At 44.2% G+C, this 23,353-nt stretch overlaps 1 protein-coding gene across 1 annotated transcript in view; it reads right to left on the bottom strand.

Annotated features, from left to right (window-relative positions):
- The window catches only part of ATP6V1B1 (ATPase H+ transporting V1 subunit B1), a 177,121-nt gene that overhangs the window by 20,957 nt on the left and 132,811 nt on the right, over nucleotides 1–23,353 (bottom strand). The window contains 3 exon segments of the mRNA XM_030192550.1: nucleotides 1,818–1,968; nucleotides 8,228–8,351; nucleotides 15,507–15,604. Of these exon segments, the coding sequence (XP_030048410.1) occupies nucleotides 1,818–1,968; nucleotides 8,228–8,351; nucleotides 15,507–15,604 (373 nt within the window).

Raw genomic sequence — 23,353 nt, 5'->3', positions numbered from 1 at the left:
TTCTATTGATAACCTTAAGAGTGGACTAACATGGCTACCACACTCCTCTAGTCAAGAAAACAAAAATCCAAAAACAAGAGGATAATCAATATGGCATCAGAAATTCAGGATGGTGAGGTGCAAGCTCCATGAACCTATGAGAATGGGCAAGCGAAAGGGCAAAGTTTGTTCTTACCCAACTGCTGTACACATTCATAGAGAGTTTTGCAGTCTCGTGCCCATTGCTTCTGTAAAGTCATGGGAGAAGGAGGCTTTGCCCTGTTAGTGACATTTCACTAAGCTTCCAAGCAGTGCAAGATTCCTCTCAGACCTGGTTTAGGGTTGGCAGCTGTGAGTCAGCTGGATGCCACTGATACGGAAGTCGCCGTGGCTGTGCCAGTACAGTTGGTCCTCACCAGTGCAGTTTGGTGCCTGAATTGGAGCCATTAACCCAAGATGCTAGAACAATACAGTGAAACCTTGGTTTTCGTCGATAATTCGTCTGAAAACCATAGACGAAAACCGAAACCGACGAAAACCGAGGCAACAAGCAATTTTTCTTTTAAATGAATAAAAAAGACTAATGTATAGAATAAATGAACATTTAACATGGCATTTACCTTCCTGAAGACTCTTCTAGGTGTATGGAAGATGGAGAGAGAGGAGCAGAGATTATTGTTTGGAAGGGGAATCCCCCTCCATAAGGACACTATCTGGGGGGGTCACTTCCTTTCTTGTTCTTTTGGCACTAGGACCAGCTTCTGGGGGGGGGGGGGGGGTCAGCAGCAGTAGTGTGGCAAAACGACGAAAATGTGGTCAAAAACCAGCAGGGACTTTTATACAGGCACTCAACCAGCAGCAGTAGTGTGGCAAAATGATGAAATTTTAGTCATAAATCAGCAGCAGTGTGATCCCACAACCGGAAACAACGCCCCAGAAGAACGACACGTGAGAACGCAAGATTAGCTGCGTGGGCACGCCGATGAAATCCGAGGCAATCGACAAAAACCAAGACGAAAATTTCGTGAAAGAAATCGACGCTAACCGAAACCGACGAAATCCGAAGTCAACGAAAACCGAGGTTTCACTGTATCTTTGTGGAGGAAGAAGACAATGAAAGGCAGTTTTGTATAGCAACTAAGGGTCCCTTTTACTAAGCAGTGGCAAAAGGGGGCCTGTGCTGGCATTGGCACGTGTTTTTGACGTGCAACGAGGCCCCCTTTTACCGCAGCGGGTAAAAGGTAGGTCTTGGCCGTGTGGCAAGTGAAGCAACGGACAGCGAGGGTGAAAACAGGAATTTTCCTCCTACTCTCAGGTTTAGTTAGTTTTGGTTTGTGCCGGTGAAGGATTGGTTGTCTCAGGACCTGTGGTCATTAGCCTAACTTTTCTGCTAAGTTGGTAATCTCTTCTCAGGATATATTATATGTTATGTAGTTACTTATTTACATACATATATTCATATATCTATTGGGGTAATAATCAGTATATTTTTGTAGTGTGCACAAGATCTTATTTTTGTACTTTGCTTGCCTTGCCATTATTTCTTATATCTATAATAAATAATATATATATTTCCATTTTGTCATTGTTCCTTGTCATTGGTGGACAGCCTGACAAGAAAATTAAACAGTGCAAACTTCAGTATATATGCAAATCTATCTCATGAATATTCATTGTGGATATCCTGAAAACCTGACTGTCTGGGGTGCATCCAGGACAAGGTTTGTGAACCACTAACCTAGCGCATTAGATACCCTTCAGCTGGCCCTACTTTCAAGTATATCCTGAAAGGCTGGAAACCACTGGTATTATTGCTAACAGGCTGTGCCTAGGCTTACCATCATTGGGCATAGTCAAGATTGGGATCTGTGTGATTGACCCATTTCTCCCCTCCACACGCCCAGCACGTTCATAGATGGTGGCAAGGTCAGTGTACATATAACCAGGGAAACCCCGACGCCCAGGCACTTCCTCTCTTGCTGCAGACACCTGGAAGAAGACAAGAAAACATGACTCTACTAATTAATAATTCCAGAAAGAGGAGTCTCAAAAAAATAAGCACATTGTAATGGCCTGTGGCAACTTTTTCTGGCTTATTTTAGGAAAGTTGACTAATAAATGTAAACATATTTGCTAGAAAGTAAGCTGATTTAGTCCTACTGTACTGAACTATAGAGACTAGCAGGCGATGCTCAGAACTCCCGCGTAAGCCAACCATGCAAAAACCATACTGCCAGAACAGCGCAGAAAATTAGTTCTCCAATGCTCAAAGGAAATGACTCTGGGCAAGTCACTTAACCCTCCATTGCCCCATGTAAGCCGCATTGAGCCTGCTATGAGTGGGAAAGCGTGGGGTACAAATGTAACAAAAAAACAAAAAAAATGGTATGCAAATTATATGTGTGCTGTTAAAGCAAAAGCAAGTAGGGGTGATGTGCTTGGTGAATGCGCAGAAAAGAGTTTTGCATTAGGCCCAGCTCCTGTGTGTATGTGCCAGGAAAACCCAGATGTGAAGCACACACTGGTGTCTGCTTTCTGTGCCTTTAAATATAAGCTTTTCTCTTTTTTTTTTTTTAAATGGAAGGCTTATATTTAAATGCAGGAAACAGGCACCAATATGTGCTTTCACTTTTGGGTTTGCTCGGACTCGCACACATTTGTTTCTCACTACTAGCGTTTAGGGGTTGCACGGGCTTCCTTCTGCCTTGAAATTAAAGAAAAAACTGGCAGATTTTAAAGAAAGAATCTTTTGAAATCCTCTCTTCAAACACCCTAACGCCTGCTCCGTGCTGGCATTATTTTTTCAGCAGTAAGGGTGACTTTGTTTTCTGTGCTGTTCTCTGAGCATTGGGAAGGAATAAGAAATGACCTCATTAACATCCGTTTGACTACATTAACATGCTATTTGCGCTAATCTTTGACACACACGTCTCCCATGCTACAGCCCTCTGAGCATTCTGTGCTCACTAATGCTGGCGCTAGTCTGGCGCTAATTGCCTCTAGCGCCCTTGTTTGGTTTAGAGCATCGGTCTGTGGGTGATTTATGTAAAAGTGACCCCTTTTGACAGAAGATGATCAAGATTTCATGATCTGGAAAAGACAGGCCACCATATTATTTCCAGTTTGCCAAGAAACAGAAAGAACTTCCTAACCTTAGCAAGCTCGTCTGCCCACTTTCACCATATCAAGGTATAAATACTGCATGAAAGATGCAAACATATTTCAAAGGGTCATGCTGTGTGGCTTGAAGAGGGTTGACTGTGGACTAAGATAAGAAAATATTAACACACAGGAAGGTTGGTGGATGCATATAACAGCCTCCTAACAGAAACAATTCAGGCAAAAACAGCCTGAGAATTTAAGAGCACAACAGATCATTAGTTGTCGAGAAGTAAAGGTAAACCTGGACATAATGTAGACATCAGGGCTGCAGATTTTGCTGGATTACACAAGGAAGTTTGATTAACAGGAGACAGCAGGAGTGTGTTTGGCCCATTATCTGGCCTGAAGCCAGTAGGCGGAGTTGGCCACCCTATCTGTTACATTGGTTTGAGTGTACCAAGATGGTGGCAGCTGCCCTGGGGAGAATGACAACCTTATGATGAAAAAAACAGTATGGGCTGTTAATCCTAAACAGGAAATCTAATACTCCAGAGAACTGAAAAACAGCCAAACACAATCCAAAGGGTTGTGTGGAATGAATGTAAAGAAATGAGGAAAGTGGGAAATACCCTCAGAAACCAAGGCTTCTGCCAAGGTCTAATCAACAAGACACTATTATCTATAAAAGACTTTGTGCTCGTGATCAAGTTTCTTTCATGGGGTAAATATTCCCTACTCCACTCATTAAAAAATGCCCATATAGGAGCATCATGCAAAATTGCCCATAATGGACCACAATTTTTTATACAAAAAAGCCCATAATAGAGCACAAATATTAAAGATAACTGAGTAACAAAAATTGTTCAAGCTACAGCATGGCATGCATCAACTTAGCTTAATAAATGCTGGCTTGACAACCCCACAATTCAACTGTTGTTTTTCAATTCAACTGTTGTTTTTCAACGGGGCCCGATTTGTTTCACCCATAACAGAGAAGTTTAGTCAGCTTGAGACCGATACCCCTGTCAGTATGATCCAACTGAGTGGTTCCTGATGAAGTCCTGTTATGGGTGAAACTGTTACTCAGTTATCTTTAATATTTGTGCTCTATTATGGGCAATTTTGCATGATGCTCCTATATGGGCATTTTTGGATGAGTGGAGTAGGGAATATTTACCCCATGAAAGAAACTTGATCACGGGCACAAAGTCTTTTATAGATAATAGTGTCCTGTTGATTAGACCTTGGCAGAAGCCTTGGTTTCTGAGGGTATTTCCCACTTTCCTCATTTCTTTACATTCATTCCACACAACCCTTTGGATTGTGTTTGGCTGTTTTTCAGTTCTCTGGAGAATGACAACCTGCTTGGGTGGACAGGCTTCAGTTTTGTGACATCACGCCATCTTCTGTTAATAAAACCTCCTTGGGATTACAACAGGAAAGGAAAATAGATAGGCCTTGCAGTCTGGGCTTCTGCCTTATTCTGTTTCTATATCACAGAGCATAGTAAGTTGGGATTAGCAGCTCTCCTAAATCAGGGGGAGTGGAGACTGAGAAAAAACTGGAGAGAGGCAGGAAAGTGTCAGAAAACAGCAACATATTATGAGAAAAAGTAGTGGTTGAGAAAATGTTTACAAGGCCTAGTAGGAATCCAGTCTGACACATATATTAGTACAGAGTGCCATATGGGAGAATCACTGATTTTCAGTGGGGCAGGTGGGGTTGTATATTGAAGTTTTGCATCATTTCATATCTCTCAATTTCTCTCCAAAATAATATTACTGGCATAACCATTCCCAAATAGGTCAAGGCAGTTATTTTAAAAGCCCTATTGTCAATAAATGCATAGGGCAAGGAGGCAAGGCTATGCAAGAGCATGAAAATAGGAAGACCAAGGAGCAGAGATGGTCAAGAGCACAGAACAAAGCCTTGATTAATAAACATGGCTATGTTTTGGCACAATGTCTGGGTCAGGAGTCCTTAGATTAACAGGAGCAAGTTACATGTATATAGGATAGGTATCCATGCAGCACACACATACTTTGTTCTTTGGAGCAGAGATGATCAATGCACCGTACACACAGTAACTGTTTTTAAGAATTTGGACACTTTCTGTTTGTGACTTAGCATTTGTACACGTGGAGGGGCATAATCGAACGGAAACGCCTATCTCCATGGGCGTTTATCTCCGAGAACGGGTCCGTGAAGGGGCGGGCCGAACCGAATTTTCGAAAAAATGGACGTTTTTGAGCTGGGCGTTTGTTTTTTTTAGCGATAATGGAAACTAAAAACGCCCAGCTCAAAAACGTCCTAATCCGAGCCATTTGGTCGTGGGAGGGGCCATGATTCGTAGTACACTCGCCCCCCTGATATGCTAGGACACCAACTGGGCACCCTAGGTCAGTGCGGTGGACTTCAGAAAAAGCTCCCACATGCATAGCTCCCTTACCACGGGTGCTGAGCTCCCAACCCCCTCCCCCAAAACCCACTACCCACAAATGTACAACACTACCATAGCTCTTAGGGGTGAAGGGGGCACCTACATGTGGGTACAGTGGGTTTTGGAGGCCTCCCATTTACCAGCACAAGTGTTACAGGTGGGGGGGGATGGGCCTGGGTCCACCTGGCTGAAGTGCACTGCGGTACCCACTAAAAGTGCTCCAGGGACCTGCATACACGCAGGCCTCTAGGACTGGTTGCTGCTATAAAACATTGGCACACCAGTTGACACCTGAAGACTAATCTCTCCAAAAACGTCCTGTATTGGAATAACCGCCTTTACTCACACTTAACTGCAGATCAGAGGTTGTGCCCCACTGGCAACGAGTCTCCCTGGTACTGAGATGAGCAGTAGGTCAGACCTGGCAGAATGCTGTACAATGCCCTCTTTCAGCCACATTCAAGGGAAGAACTAAGTTGTCTAACGTGGCTAACACAGGAAAGGGAACTAAAACTGGCTTACAAAAATGGCCACTACTGCATGGACTACAACAGGAAACACAACAGGGCACACTCTGACCCAGTAGGCAGGGGGAAAAGCACCATGGGAGAAGAGCCTACCAACTACCAACATCGTGAGACTGTAACACAAGCTAATGAAATCACGGAGCCCAATACCCTACACCCACCACAATGCAATGCTAATGTGACCCTGTACTGCACCCGAGAGCCACATCTGACCCAGGGAAAGGCTGTCACAGGATAGAACACATTCTGCTGTCATGGAGGTGGGTACGGCATTTGAGGCTGGCATACAGGCTGGAAAAAAAGTTTTTAAAGTGGGTTTTTTTTTTGTGGGAGGGGGTTAGTGACCACTGGGGGAGTCCGGGGAGGTCATCCCCGATTCCCTCCAGTGGTCATCTGGGCAGTTGGAGCACTTTTTTGGGACTTGTTCGTGAAAAAAAACGGTCCAAAAAAGTGACCCAAAATCGCGGTAAAAACGCCTTTTTTTTTTATCAGCTAAAGACACCCATCTCTCCTCGGCTGATAACCACGCCCCAGTTCCGCCTCCACCACACCTCCGACACGCCCCTGTCAACTTTATTCGTTCCCGCGAAGGAGTGCAGTTGGAAACGCCCAAAATCGGCTTTCGATTATACCGATTTGGGCGCCTTTGCGAGACAAACGTCTATCTCCCGATTTAGGTCGCACTATAGGCGTTTTTCTCTTTCGAAAATAAGCTGGCTTGTGTGCTACATGGATACCTATTCTGTACACAGTCAATGTATGTAGCTTGTTCCTGTTAATCTAGAGATCCTCGATGCATATATTGTGCTGAAATATGGCCATGCTGGGTCAGTTTATTAATAAAGGCTTTGTTTTGTGGCCTGTGCCTGTGTCCCTGCTCTTGGCTGTCTCTGCTCCTTGGCCTTCCTGGTATGGTTTGCAGAGTTTTTTTCTTCTCTTTTCTTGGGAAGCCCAAAAATAAACATGTATTCCTTATTTCAGAAGTGGAGGAGTGGCCTAGTGGTTAGGGTGGTGGACTTTGGTCCTGAGGAACTGAGTTCAATTCCTGCTTCAGGCACAGACAGCTCCTTGTGACTCTGGGCAAGTCACTTAACCCTCCATTGCCACATTGAGCCTGCCATGAGTGGGAAAGTGCAGGGTACAAATGTAACAATAAATAAATCTATGATCTCCAAAATCAATGCCAAGATTTACAGGGTCATCTAGATTTTGTGCCTATGTGATTACAGCAATCATAGGCAGGTAGCTTGCTTGTGGTCCCTCCCCCAGCTCAGGTTCACCTTGAAGATTTTTGGAGTTTGGTGTTTTAGATCATTATCTTCTGTTATGGAATTCTCTTCCACGGTATCTTAGACTGGAGGGGTCTTATAACAAAGGACTGAAAATGTACTATGTTTCCTTGGACTATGGGCTCAACTGATTAGGTGATCTCTGCTCTATTCTTCATTTTAGTTTTGATATTTTAAACTGCTCTGATGGCTCACTGAATGCCACTATAAGAAGCCCTAATAAACAAACCTAAACACATATATTATGGTGACCCCTTCTGGCCATGTGGTGCTGAGGGATTGTTTCCAGACCAGCAAGATATTTGGGACTACTCAGGTATACTGTCTGGGATGGGAGGTTTATAGAGAAAAATACTGGTGGTGGTAGGAGGCAGCCTAGTGGTTCAGTACTAATGGAACTGAACCCATTCCCCTCTCCCATGGTCAGAGTATAGGTTGATGTGACAGGCAGCATCACGGTCCCTGATGGAAAGGGGATCTCAATCAGCGTGCAGCAGTGACACCTAGAGGCTGGTCTTAGAGTGCATGTTTTGCCAGGTATTCAAAGGAGCTACAGTTTGTGTATCTGGTCAAAGGCTGTTGCATTGGCTGGGATGAGTTAAGATGGTGAAGGATGTGGAATATGGTGAAATGAAAAATAAAGAGGAGTCACAACTGAAGGCTCAAGGCACTTTACACCAACCAGGGCCAGATTCAAATGAAATTAAAGCCAAAAGGAAGAAGAAACATCTGTCAGGCCACAAAAATAAACAAATAAAGAGATTATAAAAGGGGAAAAATGGAATTAGAATAATGCAAAGAATCTATGGTAATGTTCAAAAGCAAAAGAAGGATTACAAAGTTCTCAGCTGTGTTGCAATGAAATGGTGATGTACAGATAATCCCCTCACCTCCCGCAAAGCTTCAGCATAGGAGCTCATGTCAGTCAGAATGACAAGAACATGCTTCTCACACTGGTAGGCGAGGAACTCGGCTTCAGTTAGAGCCAAACGGGGAGTTATGATCCGCTCAATGCTGAAGAAAGACAAAGACAAAGAAAACATTCAATCAGGGCAATAACCCTAAGTACAAGGGTTATGCGCAGGGCAAGTTTGTTTTCAGCTCCTTTGGGCTTTTCTCCTGATTTTTGGTCTTTTTTTCCATTTGTTTCACACATTCTTTTTAATAATTTTTTTAAATATGCAATACAGTTTTACTGCATGCTAATCAAAAAGGCGTACCCTATCGACCCAACTTAAATGCCTCAACTCATCAGCACAGCAAAAACAAAGATCGTTCTGGACATTATATAACCTCCACTATCTCCGACCCCTAATGTGCCTGAAACATACCTACCTATCTGACCTTAACATCACACTGTATTTGTCTACCTTATTCGACCTCAACATTACATTGTATTTGTTCCTTTACCAGTCTTGGCGAACGCCTTACGGTTCTATGTAAGCCACATTGAGCCTGCAAATAGGTGGGAAAATGTGGGATACAAATGTTACAAATAAATAAATAAGTATTTTAACATGCATTAATTTGTAGGTTAACATAAGTTAAATTGATTTAAAGGGCAATTCTACAGAGATACCAAGTTACCCAGTTCCAGCTTTTTGGGACAGTCCTGGTTTTGAATTTACATCCATAGGTGCCCCATATAAGAGGCTTGGGGAGGCATTGTCCCGGGATGCCATCAGCTTCAGGGCCGCTCCAACTGCTGGGAATTCTCTCCCTTACCCTCCCTCCCGCTCTCTGTGGCAGGCTTGCTGGTGCTGCTAACCTGCCTTGCTCTATGCCAGTACAGGCACCGCAGTGATTGAAAGGAGCTGCCTGGGGGTTTCGGTCTTCCCTATGATGTGTCCTGCCCACGCAGAACAGGAAGTTGCATCACTCTCAATGGGTTCCTACTCATTTTTAATTCATGAAGAACAATTTTTTTTCAGTTTGGAAGTCATCTATATCAACAAATTTCAGGTGTGGCGATGGGAACTACTGTGGCTCCCTCAGTAGCAAATTTACTTATAGCCTGTTTTGAAAATGGATTCTGGCCTCAAAATATGAGACTAATATTGGAATGTGGTCACATTTTATTGATAATATTTTTTTCCTTTTGAATAGGTTCAAAAGGTTCAAATAGAGGAGTTTGTGGGCTGGTTGAAGAGATGCCATCCAAAGTTAAAATGTACTATTATGCAGTACAACAACAAACATTTCCTTCTTAGAAATTAAAATTAAAAGAGAAGGAATGGACTTGCTAACAATAGCTTATAGAAAAAGTACAGACCAGAATACATTCTTGCATTTAGTTGTCATCCCTAAGCGCTTAAACAGAGTCACACTTTTTAAGATATAAGCGGATTTGTTCAACATGTGAAGAATATAAATCACAATTTAAAGAACTGAGTACAAGACTATAAATAAGGGGTTATCCAAATACTGTAATTAAACTTGACGTACAATAATACAGGGTCTTTTACTAAAATTAGCTCGCGTTATCTGCAGCAGGGACCATAGGAATAAAATGGGTCCTGCTGCAGATAACTCGAGCTAATCTTTAGTAAAAGACCCCCACAGAGATTTGTTGTGTCATAGAAATGTTTCTCACCCTGACCAGAATAGTTCACTTAACTGCATATTGCAATATAGAGGAACAGCTAGTTGATTGGCATGAATATACAGGAAACTTTGGAAGATGCTGTCAGTGCTTCAAGTATTCATTGACAAACAGCTTCGGGGTGCTTATCATAGAGGACACAATTTAAAAGAAAAAGTATGCCCTTCTACCCTTTGAGAGGTTAACATGAATGTCCAAAGCAAGATGAGAGGTCACTCCCCCAGTGATAAATATTTAACATGTAAGATTTACTCTCTCTATTTCGTGTTTCATTAATCTGAATAATCAACAGAAATATTTTTTAAAGTCTTACATCACATGCAATTCAGAATTTGTGATTTATTGCATCATATGTCCCTGTAATAAGAGTTATGTGGGGCAGATATCAAGGAAGTTTAAGGTTTGTATGGCAGAGCATTGCAGTGCTAGATTGTGAGCCCTCTAGGGACAGAGAAAGTACCTGCATATAATGTGTACAGCGCTGTGTACATGTAGTAGTGCAATAGAAATGATTACTAGTAGTAGTAGTAGTATTCAGAGAAAAAAGAAAGATGTGCCACTTGTTGCACACTGCATGACACATAATCATGACTTTATGGATCAGAAATGCTTTGTTTTAGATCATATACCACCTAATTTAAGGAGAGGAGATCGTCAGTGACAGCTTCAACAAAAAGCAATATTGGATCTATACCCTCAACACAGTCCATAGGACTTAATCTAGCTGTAGACTAGTTTTAGTTTTTTTCTAAAGGAGTCCTCTCTGTTATATTTATTGCAATGTAGTTCTTTACTGTTTTTGGTTTTTCTAATTCAAATGGATCTGATATTTGAATAGGTTTGATAGGTCCAGCTTTAGATTGACACCTGCACCATCCGATCAGGAGAAGTTTCTCTCTGATTGATAGATGGGGTTTAAAACACCAAGTCGCCATCTTGTCGCACTCAATGGATAAGCTGTATGAGGAAGCAGAGACACTGAGTTTCTCTTTTGGAAGGAGAGAGAGGGGCAGACGATGGATGGAAGTGGGGAGGAGAGAGAGAGGACCAGATGATAGATGGAAGTGGGGAGGAGAAAGAGAGGCAATGCTGGATGGAAGTGGGGAGGAGAGAGAGGGGAAGATGATGGAAATGGGGAGGAGAGAGAGGAGCAGATGATGGAACTGGGAAGGAGAGGGAGGGGCAGATGATGAAAGTGGGGTGAAGAGAGAGGGGCAGATGATGGATGGAAGTGGGGAGGAGACAGAGGAGCAGATGATGGATGGAAGTGGGAAGGAGACAGAGGGGCAGATGATGGATGGAAGTGGAGAGAAGAGAAGGGGCAGATGATGGAAATGGGGAGGAGAGAGAGGAGCAGATGATGGAACTGGGAAGGAGAGGGAGGGGCAGATGATGAAAGTGGGGTGAAGAGAGAGGGGCAGATGATGGATGGAAGTGGGGAGGAGACAGAGGAGCAGATGATGGATGAAAGTGGGGAGGAGAGAGAGGGGAAGATGATGGAAGTACGGAGGAGAGAGAGGGGCAGATGATGGAAGTGGGGAGGAGAGAGAGAGTCAAATGATGGAAGTGCGGAGGAGAGAGAGGGGAAGTGTTGGATAGTAGTAGTAGTAGGATAGAGATGGGGAGGAGAGGGGGCAGACGATAGAAGTGGGGAGGACACAGAGGGAAAATGCTGGATGGAAGGAGGGGAGAAGAGAGGGGAAAGCTGCAGATAGATGCATTCAAAAGAGGAAAATTGAAAACTGGATAGTAAGAAAGGATTAAATCTGGACAGACGCAGAAAATAAATAGAAGAAAGCTGAAAGGAAAAGGAGAGAAAATGACAAATGAACAGGAAATCCTAGTAATAGTTAAGAGAAGATGAGAAAAGTAGAAACCAGAGACTGGACCAACACAATTGAAAAAAAAATTCCATAACCAGACAATAAAGGTAGAAAAATGAATTTTATTTTTAAGATAAAGTAGTGTGGTAGTAGTGTTAATTTTTCAGTTTATTCATAGTTGATAATTTGTAATAAAGTCAATGGAATACGTCAGTTTTTGAAATTTACGTCTGCTATCTTTTTTGCAGTAGAAGGGGAAAATATTTATGTTTATCTGGTTTTATTCTGCATGCCAGAGACTGTTTTTTGAGGAGTTTTAGCTGAAGTTTTGGTTACATTTTATTAGTTTACTAGTAAAAAAGGCCCATTTCGGTATGAAATGAAACGGGCGCTAGCAAGGTTATCCCTCTCTCCCTCCCTTGCTCTCTCCCTCTGTCCCCTCCAAGTCCCACGGCCCCCTTTCTTCCCTTCCGATTTCCAGGCCCTCCCTCCCTCCCTCCCTCTCTCTCTCTCTCTCCCTCTCTCTCCTTCCCTCTGTCCCTCCCCCAAGTTCCAGTCCCCCTTCCTCTCTGTCTCACAGACACGTCCTTGCACTGCCTCCACCCATGGCCCTCCCCGACACTGGCCTCGCCCATCCCCCTACGTGCACGTCGCCCCCCTCCAAAATCGCCAACCCCCCTCTGCTACCCTCTCCTCCCCCCTCTTACCGGGGTCCTGGGGCAGCAGTGAAGAGCCTCGCGAGTCTGCTGCCTTCCCTTCTCTTGGCTCTCAGCTCTGACTCTGGTCCCGCCCTTGCGGAAACAGGAAATGAGGGCGGGACCAGAGTCAGAGCTGAAAGCCAAGAGAAGGGAAGGCAGCAGACTCGCGAGGCTCTTCACTGCTGCCCCAGGACCCCGGTAAGAGGGGGGAGGAGAGGGTAGCAGAGGGGGGTTGGCGATTTTGGAGGGGGGGCGACGTGCACGTAGGGACGTCTCTGCCCGCTCCCGCTGTTCTTCAACACGCGTCTCTCACTGAGATCGTAACCCCCTGCTGACGTCAGGCAAGCAGGGTTCTACTGCTGGCCAGTGACGTCAGCAGGTGGTTACGATCCCAGTGAGACACTTTAGAACGTTCACATAGTAAATTATTATATTACATGGTCACTCTTAGAGGGTTCTTTTTTTGGACCTAGGGACTGGTGTACTATTTTCAATGGTGCCTTTTTAAATGTTCCTTGGCTGGTAAAATGGGTGCGGCTACTGTGGTGGTATGGCTACTATAGAGGAGAAGCCATGTATAGTGACCACGACTTTAAGGTTGGTCCTGTATGAGTACTGGTACCCTTTTTCTTACAAAAAAAAAAAGCACTGCTCAGAAGTAACATCAGGAAATACTTTTTTCACAGAGAGGGCGGTGGATGCCTGGAATGTCCTTCCAGGAGAGGTGGTAGAATCAAAAATGGTGAGCAAAATAAAAAAATGCATGAGTTAGACACAAGGGATACCTAAATAAGAATGGAAACACAACATAGCTGTTGAGGTGTTATCTTGTGGGAGCTCAGGCCGATGAAGGACAGACGTCTACAGTCTGTGTCCCGCAAATGGCAAAAGACAGGTGAAGCTTCAGCAACTCCAGTTTTGTAGATCACTTTATTGTCATATGCTGCGAGTGAGGGTGCTGTGCAGCTCAGGGGGGAGGGGAAGACATCTTGACTGGTCAGTTGAATACTGTCAGCAATACTTGGGGATGATATATGGTTATAACCAAGACTCCATTATGTTTGGCTGCCTATATGGTTGGCATGATTGAGACTTGACAACCAGCATTTAAGCAATGGTGACTGGGGCTAAACAGTGGTGAGCACAGCTCTGGCCACCTTGTTGGGCAGACTGGATGGACCATGTGGGTCTTTATGTACAGTCATGTACTGTGTTACTGTGCATTAGTATATCTGGAGTTCCATCTGTTTGTTGAGGTTGCTGTGAACACTTAGAATTTTAAATGAAATAAGCGGAATATAAGGCTATTGATAGTGTGGAGGGGCATTCTCGATATGACGTCTAAGTCTGACTTTAGACGTTTTGCAAAAAACGTCCAAAATCTGAATAGGAAAGAAGATTATTTTTAAAAAAGAAAAACATCTATCTTTTGTTTTTGAAAATACTGTTTCTAACAAGGTTTTGTACTTTGGACGTTTTGTTTTTTGGTCCATTAAAAAAAAAAAAACGTCCAAGTGAAAAACGTAGAAAATCATTTGGGATGTAGGAAGAGCCAACATTTTTAGTAGACTGGTCTCCCAGACATCTCAGGAGATAAATGGGGTACCCTAGGGTGCACTGCAGTGAACTTCAAAAACATGCTCTCAGGTACACTTCTCACCATTGCTCCCTTGCCTGCTGAGCCCCCCAAAACCCACTGCCCACAACTGTACACCACTACAATAGCCCTTATAAGAGAAGGGGGCACCTATATGTGAGTACAGTGGGTTTCTGGTGAGTTTTGGAGGGCTCACAGTTTCCCCCACATGTGACAGGTAGAGGGAGATAGGGACCAGAGTCCACCACTCCATGGTGTACTGCACGGCACTGACCACTACACTACTCCTGGGACCTGCATGCTGCTCTAATAGACCTGGCTCTAACATCTGAGGCTGTCATACAGACTGCTAAATCATATTTGTATTCACATTTGTGGGGGAGGGAGGGCATCAGTGACCACTGGGGGATATTGAGGGTCACCCCTGATTCCCTCCAGTGGTCATCTGGTCATTCAGGGCACCCTTTTGTGCCTTAATCATTATAAAAACAGTTCTAGCTCAAAACGTCTTAGTTTTAGTCCTGGACACTTTTGTTTTGTTCCATTATGGTTGAAAAATGTCCAAGTGTTAGGAATGCCCAGATCCCGCCCTTAACACACCCCTGACACACCCCCTTGTGATTTGAATGCACTTCTGATGGACTTCAAAGAAAAATGTCTAAAAATTGGTTTTGAAAATACCAATTTGGACGTTTTTGTGAGAAAAACATCCAAATGCAGATTTATGTCACTTTTTGGACATGTTTCTCTTTTGAAAATGAGCTCCTAAGTATGGTATAGCATAGACAATTTGGAAAATGTGTTAAATATGAAAATGAGCCAATTTTTCTTTTTTTTTTTTGGCAATGCACATCTCTTATTTTCTTGGACTCTGACTGCATTTCCTAGTACTTGAGGATCTTTTCTCCCAGTGTAGAGAATAATTGCTTGGAACTGACACCTCGGTTATTAATGTCGCTCACACGTTTTTCTCCTTTGCCACTTTGTCCAGTTTCTTGCATCAAATTTGAATGGAAATGTCCCAGGTGATCACTATGTAAAAGCAGTTTTAAGGATAGCTCTTCGGGGGACCATTTTATTTAAGCTAGTTTAATGTAATTGAAGAAACATCCTGCCTAACATGATAGCTTGTCCGTTGCAGATGTAGTATTCAATGACTATTTGGGAGAGGGTCGCGTGTGGGCCTCTGTAGTACACAGCATACACCACACATTGATGATGCATATGCTACAAAGAGAATCTCTATTTTAAGGTACAAAAGGGGTTTTCCCGTTTTGTGTCTATGGGGAAATGCTTAGTACATACTGTAGGCATTAATCTGCACTTTAGTGGCTTCTGCTAGCCAGAAAAGGGGAAGGAAGGAAGAAAGGAAAGAAATATTATAAGCAAAACTGCCACTTTTAACCTGAACATACTCATCACTTTACATTGTTCATGTAAGAAACTCACGTTGGATCATTGGCAAGGTTCAAGAAAAGGCACACGTTTTCCATTGAACCATTCTCCTCGAAGTCGGACTTAAAGAATCGCGCGGTCTCCATATTTACCTGTCAGTAAAACAGGAAGAGATTTTTATTTTCAGGTTGTAGAAGGATGACATTTCAGATCTATGGAAGTATAGTCTGAGCTCCTGTTAGCATGGATCCTGATTTTGGTGAGGTGGTGCCAGCATTGGTCTCTATGGTTTCAGAAAGCCATGTTCTAATCTAAAACATCTATGCTGCATCTTCACCAGGGGTGGCCCACAACAGTCTGCTGCCTGAGGCGAGGGGATGAGCTGCCCCACCCGCACCCCCATCCACAGTCTGACATCTCTGGTTGCATTAATAGGTGGAATAACTTTAGCCAGTTCCAACTTAACTGGCCAAAATTAAACCAGGAAATAGCCCGGCATTGAATATCCGGGCTTTGTGCTGCCTGCGGAAGGCAGCCCGGCTACCTCATGTGGTCTGAATATCGGCCCCATAGACTTCTGTGCATGTGTTTCATTGCAACATTTCTGAAGAGTGAAGCAGATGTCTCTCCCTCAGAGCCTCAGCAGCACTCACTACAGCTTTATGAAGTGTCCTGATCATCAGTTCGGAAATATGGTAAATCCCACAAACAAGTTAACTAGAACGTGTGATTCCTTAATAGAAGAAATACATGAAACAGACTTCTTAAATTCCTAATCCAAAGTCAAACAGTCTAATTCCTGCTGTCCAGTTGCTGATTTTGGCTTGTTTGCTGATTTACCATATTACCCTTTACACTGAACTAATATTCAGTGTGGAACCTCATGCAACCACCCCATTCTATTTAAGTAGTAGGTTAATGTACATTAAAAATATATTATTACACAATGTTAGAAATTTCCATGTGATGCAGCCTTCCCCGTCCCCAGATTTCTTTAGCTCTCAAGTTCCTCTTCGGTGATCTTCAGCTACCAGCCCCTCTCCTAAGTACAAACTAAGAAATATTTCATTGATTTTATCTCTCTATATAAAAGGCACCACCAACGTTCTAAATGAAGCCTCCAGCCGGAAGTGTGAAGGGGGAGAGATATCCTGTTTCCCCATGAGTGTCTGCCCCGCCCTCGCTCTCTCTGTAACACAAACAGTGAAGGAAAACACAGCAAAGCACAAAATCAAATCATTCTCTCTGTAACAGTGAAGGACTCAGAGTGGGGAGGGGAGAGAGGGCAGAAGCCCTCACTATCTCTGTAACACAAACCCAGCACAGCAGGAAACTTAATACTGAAGGACTCTACTCTGAGGGGGGAGGGGACAGAGAGGACAGACAGTACAGGGGAAGGGAGAGAGGGCAGAGGGCAGGGACACACACACTCCCACATGCACACAGAAGAAAACCTTGCTAGCCCCCGTTTCATTTGCATCAGAAACGGGGCTTTTTTACTAGTCCTATATAATAATTCTCACCTCCAACGTTCTGTGCTTGGGACCGTGGCTCCTTGGCTGGAGGTGGTCTATGAGGCAGACACGCACTGACGTCACTGACGTCACTGACGTCACTGACGTCACTGACGTCACTGACGTCAAAACAGCTGATTGCAAGGCAAGGGGAGGAGTAGGGAAACACGCGCAGCGTGTTTCCCTACTCCTCCTACTGCCTCGGAATCAGCTGTCACCCCCCCCCGCGCTATGGCCCCCTCGAAACCCACCCCCTCCCGCGAACCTGTCGATCCCCCCCCCCCCCCCGCCGGAACGCCGAAAACTGCCGCCGCCGTTGTTGTACTACCTTCCCTTCCCGTAGGTTGTTGAATCATCTTAGAAAGTTTAACTCTGTGCGTCTGACGTCAGACGCACGGAGTTAAACTTTCTAAGATGATTCAACAACCTACGGGAAGGGAAGGTAGTACAACAACGGCGGCGGCAGTTTTCGGCATTCCGGCGGGGGGGGGGGGGGGGGGATCGACAGGTTCGCGGGAGGGGGTGGAAGAAAAAAAAAACGCATGTTGGGGGGAGAGAAGAGGGTGGCCAACCACAGCATGGATGCGAGTGGGGGGGGGGGGGGGGGAAAGAGGCCGGCCCAGGCTGGCACATGGGAGAGAGAGGAGCATGGATGCGAGGGGGGGGTGGGTCATGGAAGGGAGAGAGGGGACTTGCTGGAAAAGGATGAATGGAGGCGACAGGGGACAGAGGAGCATGGATGGCCATGGATTGGGAGGGCAGGCCTCAGGGAGAGAGGGCAATTGCTGGATAGGAAAAAATGGAGGGGCCAGGTGACAGATGAGCATGGATGGGCATGGATTGGAAGGGCAGGACTCAGGGAGAGGGGAATTGCTGGATAGGGATGAATGGAGGGGACAGATGGGCATGGATGGATATGGATTGCAGGGCAGGCCTCAGGCAGAGAGGGGAAATGCTGGATAGGGAAAAATGGAGGGGCCAGGTGACAGATGAGCATGGATGGGCATGGATTGGAAGGGCAGGACTCAGGGAGAGGGGAATTGCTGGATAGGGATGAATGGAGGGGACAGATGGGCATGGATGGATATGGATTGCAGGGCAGGCCTCAGGCAGAGAGGGGAAATGCTGGATAGGGAAAAATGGAGGGGCCAGGTGAAAGAGGAGCATGGATAGGTATGGATTGGAAGGGCAGGACTCAGGGAGAGGGGAATTGCTGGATAGGGATGAATGGAGGGGACAGATGGGCATGGATGGATATGGATTGCAGGGCAGGCCTCAGGCAGAGAGGGGAATTGCTGGATAGGGATGAATGGAGGGGCCAGGTGACAGAGGAGCATGGATTGGACTCACACTTTCACTCTGACTCTCAAACAGTCACTCTCACATACACTCTCCCAAACATACACACTCCGAGGAAAACCTTGCTAGCGCCCGTTTCATTTGTGTCAGAAACGGGCCTTTTTTACTAGTTTTTATATAATTTGATGTATCTGTTTTGCTAACTTATTGTATAGATTATTACATTTTGCTATACTTGAAAGCCATTTCCTTGCATTTTTATGTCAAGGAGAGATTATATAAATTTTTATAAATACAGTACATAAATATAGTGGTGGAAATTTAGAAACATCTGAGCCTAATGCAGTAGTACTGGAAAAGGGGAGGGAAAGAGGATAGAAAGGAGCCAGCTCACATATGTATAGGCAGATAGATAGATAGATAGATAGATAGATAGATAGATAGATAGATAGATAGATAGATAGATAGATAGATAGATAGATAGATAGATAGATAGATAGATAGATAGATAGATAATTGTACAATGGTTTGTATATCATGTGCTTGAAAGTTATATCACATGGAATGGTTTTTTACACTTTAGGGGCTCTTTTACTAAAGCTGGTTAAATTTTACAGTTAATGTGCCTTAAAACAAGAAATTAACATGTCATAAATTCAGATTTAATGCAGGATCTATTACGAGGAGTGCTCAGCATATCCTGTGCAAGTCGCACATTAATATGTGCATTAGCGTGTGGTGCATGGTTTCAATTAACACAAATGCACTTGGTGTGCAATTCTATAAATTGGTGCCATTGCTTAACACCAGTTCTATAACAGTGCTTAGGCGTGCCTAAATGTTATAGAATACAGGGTAAGGCAGCACTGGTGCACCAAAATATAGGCGTGGCCACTTATGTCAACTCAATGGTAGGAGTAAGTGGGCGTGCCCTATATTATTTTTTTGTTACGTTTGTACCCTGCGCTTTCCCACTCATGGCAGGCTCAATGCGGCTTACATATTATATACAGGAACTTATTTGTACCTGGGGCAATGGAGGGTTAAGTGAGTTACCCAGAGTCACAAGGAGCTGCCGGTGCCTGAAGTGGGAATTAAACTCAGTTCCTCAGTTCCCCCGGACCAAAGTCCACCACCCTAACCACTAGGCCACTCCTCCACTTATTGTCTAAGTTCAGGCATCACTAGGTGAAACCTCTATGACATGCTCATGCTCCACTCATGTTAAGACCCCTAATGCAGTTGCTTACCAAGGGGGTCTTTTACAAAGCCACACTAGCATTTTTAGCTCACGGTAAACGATAAAACGTCCATTATATTCCTATGGGCATTTCAGCATTTACCGCCAGCTGATTTTTGCCACAAGCTAAAAATGCTAGTTCAGCTTTGTAAAAGACCCCCCCCCCCCCCCCAAAGGAACTTAAGCACACATTTGATCGAATAGTACCTAGTGCTTACGCACATTACTGCCAATTATTGGCACTAATCACATGCGCCAGTGCTAATATCCTCTAAATATATGTGTGTTATTGGCCCCTAGTTTTAGGCCCACCTTATAGAATTTCCCTTTTACCCCCAGATTCTATAAACGGCGACTCTAGTTTTGCTTGCAAATTAGCACATGTAGCTGATTTGTGTGCGGAACTTAATTGGTTAACAAGTCAATTGGGGCTGATAACTGGATGTTAACAAGCAATTATCAGCGCTGAGACTAATTAGGATTTACACACATCACTCACTAAGATTTTCTATATAGTGATGCACATAAATTGCACTGGACGGATCTCAAAAGGGGGCATGGCCATGGGAGTGGCATGGGCAGGTTGTGGGCATACCTAAAATTCACATACAGTGTTATAGAATATGCCCAATTCATGCCTAAATTAGTCATGTACTTTCACACCAGGTTTTAGTTGGCGTAAATGGCCGCAACTAAATCAGTTGCAGGAACAGGTGCTGTGTGTATTCTATAAACTGTGCCGAATTTTAGGCGAGGTTTCAAGAATAGCGCTAAGTGCAAATTCTTTTGGCGCTGATGTTTTTAGGTGCCCCGTATAGAATCTAGTCCTTAATGCCTTCAATTCAGGAAGCAGTAAAGGGGCCCACGCTAACTGCAGACTTGTCAGTTACTTTGCGGTAAGTGCTGCACTATGCACTTCCCCCTGGATTCTATATATGGTGTCCAGATTTGGCTGTCCAAATTTAGAAGTGCTGCCAAGAAGCGTACGCAACTTAATGGCTAACGAGCTGTTAACTATCAATAACTGGATGCTAACAACCAATTATTGATATTAATTGGCACCAATTAGGATTTGCACACATCTGGCTGTGTGCTATAATGCTAAATCCCTTAGGGGGTCTTTTACAAAGGTGCGGTAGTGTTTTTAGTGCACACTAATGTTTAGCATGTGCTAAACACTAGAGATGCCCATAGGAATATATGGGGTGCCACTAGCATTTAGCGCACGCTTATTTTTAGCACACACAAAAAACGCTAGCACACCTTTGTAAAAGGACCCCATAGTGTACAATCTAAAAGGGGGCAGGGCCATGGGAGGGGCATGGGTGGGTCACAAGCAGTCCAAAAAGTCGCATGCAGTGTTATAGAATAATGGAGCTCTGCGTCCAACTTGAGCGTCAAGATTTACACCAGGTTTCAGCAAGCATAAGTCTGGTGCCCAGAGCTGGGCTCGGAAACTGGCACTAAGCACTATTCTATAAAGGGTGCATGCACACTATAGAATAGCATTTAGCACCAAATTTTTTCGGTGACCTTTTTTGAGCGTCATTTATAGAATCCCCCTTTATGCCCACTCTCTGTCCATGCCCCGCCTAGTTACTGCCCCCTAACTGAAAGTGCCCATAGCTTACGAATCGGCGTGTGTTAATTGTAAAAATAATGCCAAAGCTGTTACCGCATTTGTGCAGCTGCAGTATAGTAAAAAGGCCCCATAGTTGCTCTCAAAAAAACATACATCTTCAAGGCACTCTGCAGGCCCCACATACTTTTGCTGAAAGTTCAGACATATATTGGGAATCACAGAAATGTTATTATTATTACATTTTAAATTGAGTCAAGGAAAATTAAGAAATAATAAAACATACATTTTTAAAAAAGCATAAAAGATATAAAATATAACATTTAAGCCCACATCGCATTTAAGCCCACTTCTTCCCCCCTTGGTTCATTAATCTCATCCCATGGCTTCTCCTACCATCTCTATGCTGATGACTCCCAAATCTACCTTTCTACCCCTGATATCTCACCTTGCATCCAAACCAAAGTTTCAGCGTGCTTGTCTGACATTGCTGCCTGGATGTCTCAACGCCACCTGAAATTAAATATGACCAAAACCGAGCTTCTCATTTCCCCCCCCCCCAAACCCACCTCCCCGCTCCCCCCGTTTTCTATTTCTGTTGATGGCTCTCTCATTCTCCCTGTCTCCTCAGCTCGAAACCTTGGGGTCATCTTTGACTCTTCTCTCTCCTTCTCTGCTCATATCCAGCAGACCGCCAAGACCTGTCGTTTCTTTCTTTACAACATCCGTAAAATCCGCCCCTTTCTTTCCGAGCACTCTACCAAAACCCTCATCCACACCCTTGTCACCTCTCGTTTAGACTACTGCAATCTGCTTCTTGCTGGCCTACCACTTAGTCACCTCTCCCCTCTCCAGTCGGTTCAAAACTCTGCTGCCCGTCTCATCTTCCGCCAGGGTCGCTTTACTCATACTACCCCTCTCCTCAAGACCCTTCACTGGCTCCCTATCCGTTTTCGCATCCTGTTCAAACTTCTTCTACTAACCTATAAATGTATTCACTCTGCTGCTCCCCAGTATCTCTCCACACTCGTCCTTCCCTACACCCCTTCCCGTGCACTCCGCTCCATGGATAAATCCTTCTTATCTGTTCCCTTCTCCACTACTGCCAACTCCAGACTTCGCGCCTTCTGTCTCGCTGCACCCTACGCCTGGAATAAACTTCCTGAGCCCCTACGTCTTGCCCCATCCTTGGCCACCTTTAAATCTAGACTGAAAGCCCACCTCTTTAACATTGCTTTTGACTCGTAACCACTTGTAACCACTCGCCTCCACCTACCCTCCTCTCTTCCTTCCCGTTCACATTAATTGATTTGATTTGATTTGCTTACTTTATTTGTTTTTTGTCTATTAGATTGTAAGCTCTTTGAGCAGGGACTGTCTTTCTTCTATGTTTGTGCAGCGCTGCGTATGCCTTGTAGCGCTATAGAAATGCTAAATAGTAGTAGTAGTAGTAGTAGTACAAAAGAGAACAAAGTCTGCTCAAATTAGGAAATGGTTTAGGGTTCTAAAAGCCCATTTTACTACCTGCAGATTTTAGAATCACAGTAGAGCTCAAACTATTACAAAATATTCACTTTTTTATTTAATTTTATTTTTCGTTGACACAACAAACATTGCTCCACCTTCCAACCACATAATGGACCCTGTTTACTAAGGTGTGCTAGCGTTTTTAGTGTATGCTAAAACTTAGCACGTGCTAACCATGTAGACGCCCACAGGAATATCATGGGTATCTACAGTTAGTGAGCACTAATGCTTAGTGCACGCTAAAAACGCTAACGCACCTCTAGAGCGGCTTAGTAAACAGGGCCCAATGTGTTTTACACTGGGCTGGAGTGGGAATGTGGTTAAGAGTGGGGGGACAGCAAATGTTTGTGAGTAACAGGAGGGACAGAGAGAGGCTGGAGGGGGGAGTTAATATTCACTTTTAGTAACACTGCCAAACTTTTGAACAGTACTCTCTCTTTCCTCCATCTCTCAGAACCTACTAATCCTGTCACATCCCATCTTTAAATCTAATCTCAAGACTGTTTCTTTATGTCTAAGTTTATGTCAATCAACTCTGATGGTACCTCCCCCCCCACCCTACCCCCCCCCCCCCCCCCCCAGGTACTGAATGCAAATTTATCTCATGCATATTCAGGCAAATATCACCTGCCATCCACATGAGCTTCACCAAGAACGGTGAACTTTGTAGTAGATACTTTTCAAAAATTAGTGTTGTGGGATGTTGCTAGGATACAAGATAAACTGATCTCTTATAGGAAGA

This window comes from Microcaecilia unicolor, chromosome 2 (assembly GCF_901765095.1).
Source record: "Microcaecilia unicolor chromosome 2, aMicUni1.1, whole genome shotgun sequence".
In the NCBI taxonomy this organism is placed as follows: domain Eukaryota; kingdom Metazoa; phylum Chordata; class Amphibia; order Gymnophiona; family Siphonopidae; genus Microcaecilia; species Microcaecilia unicolor.
This window is presented reverse-complemented; position numbering and strand designations above follow the sequence as displayed.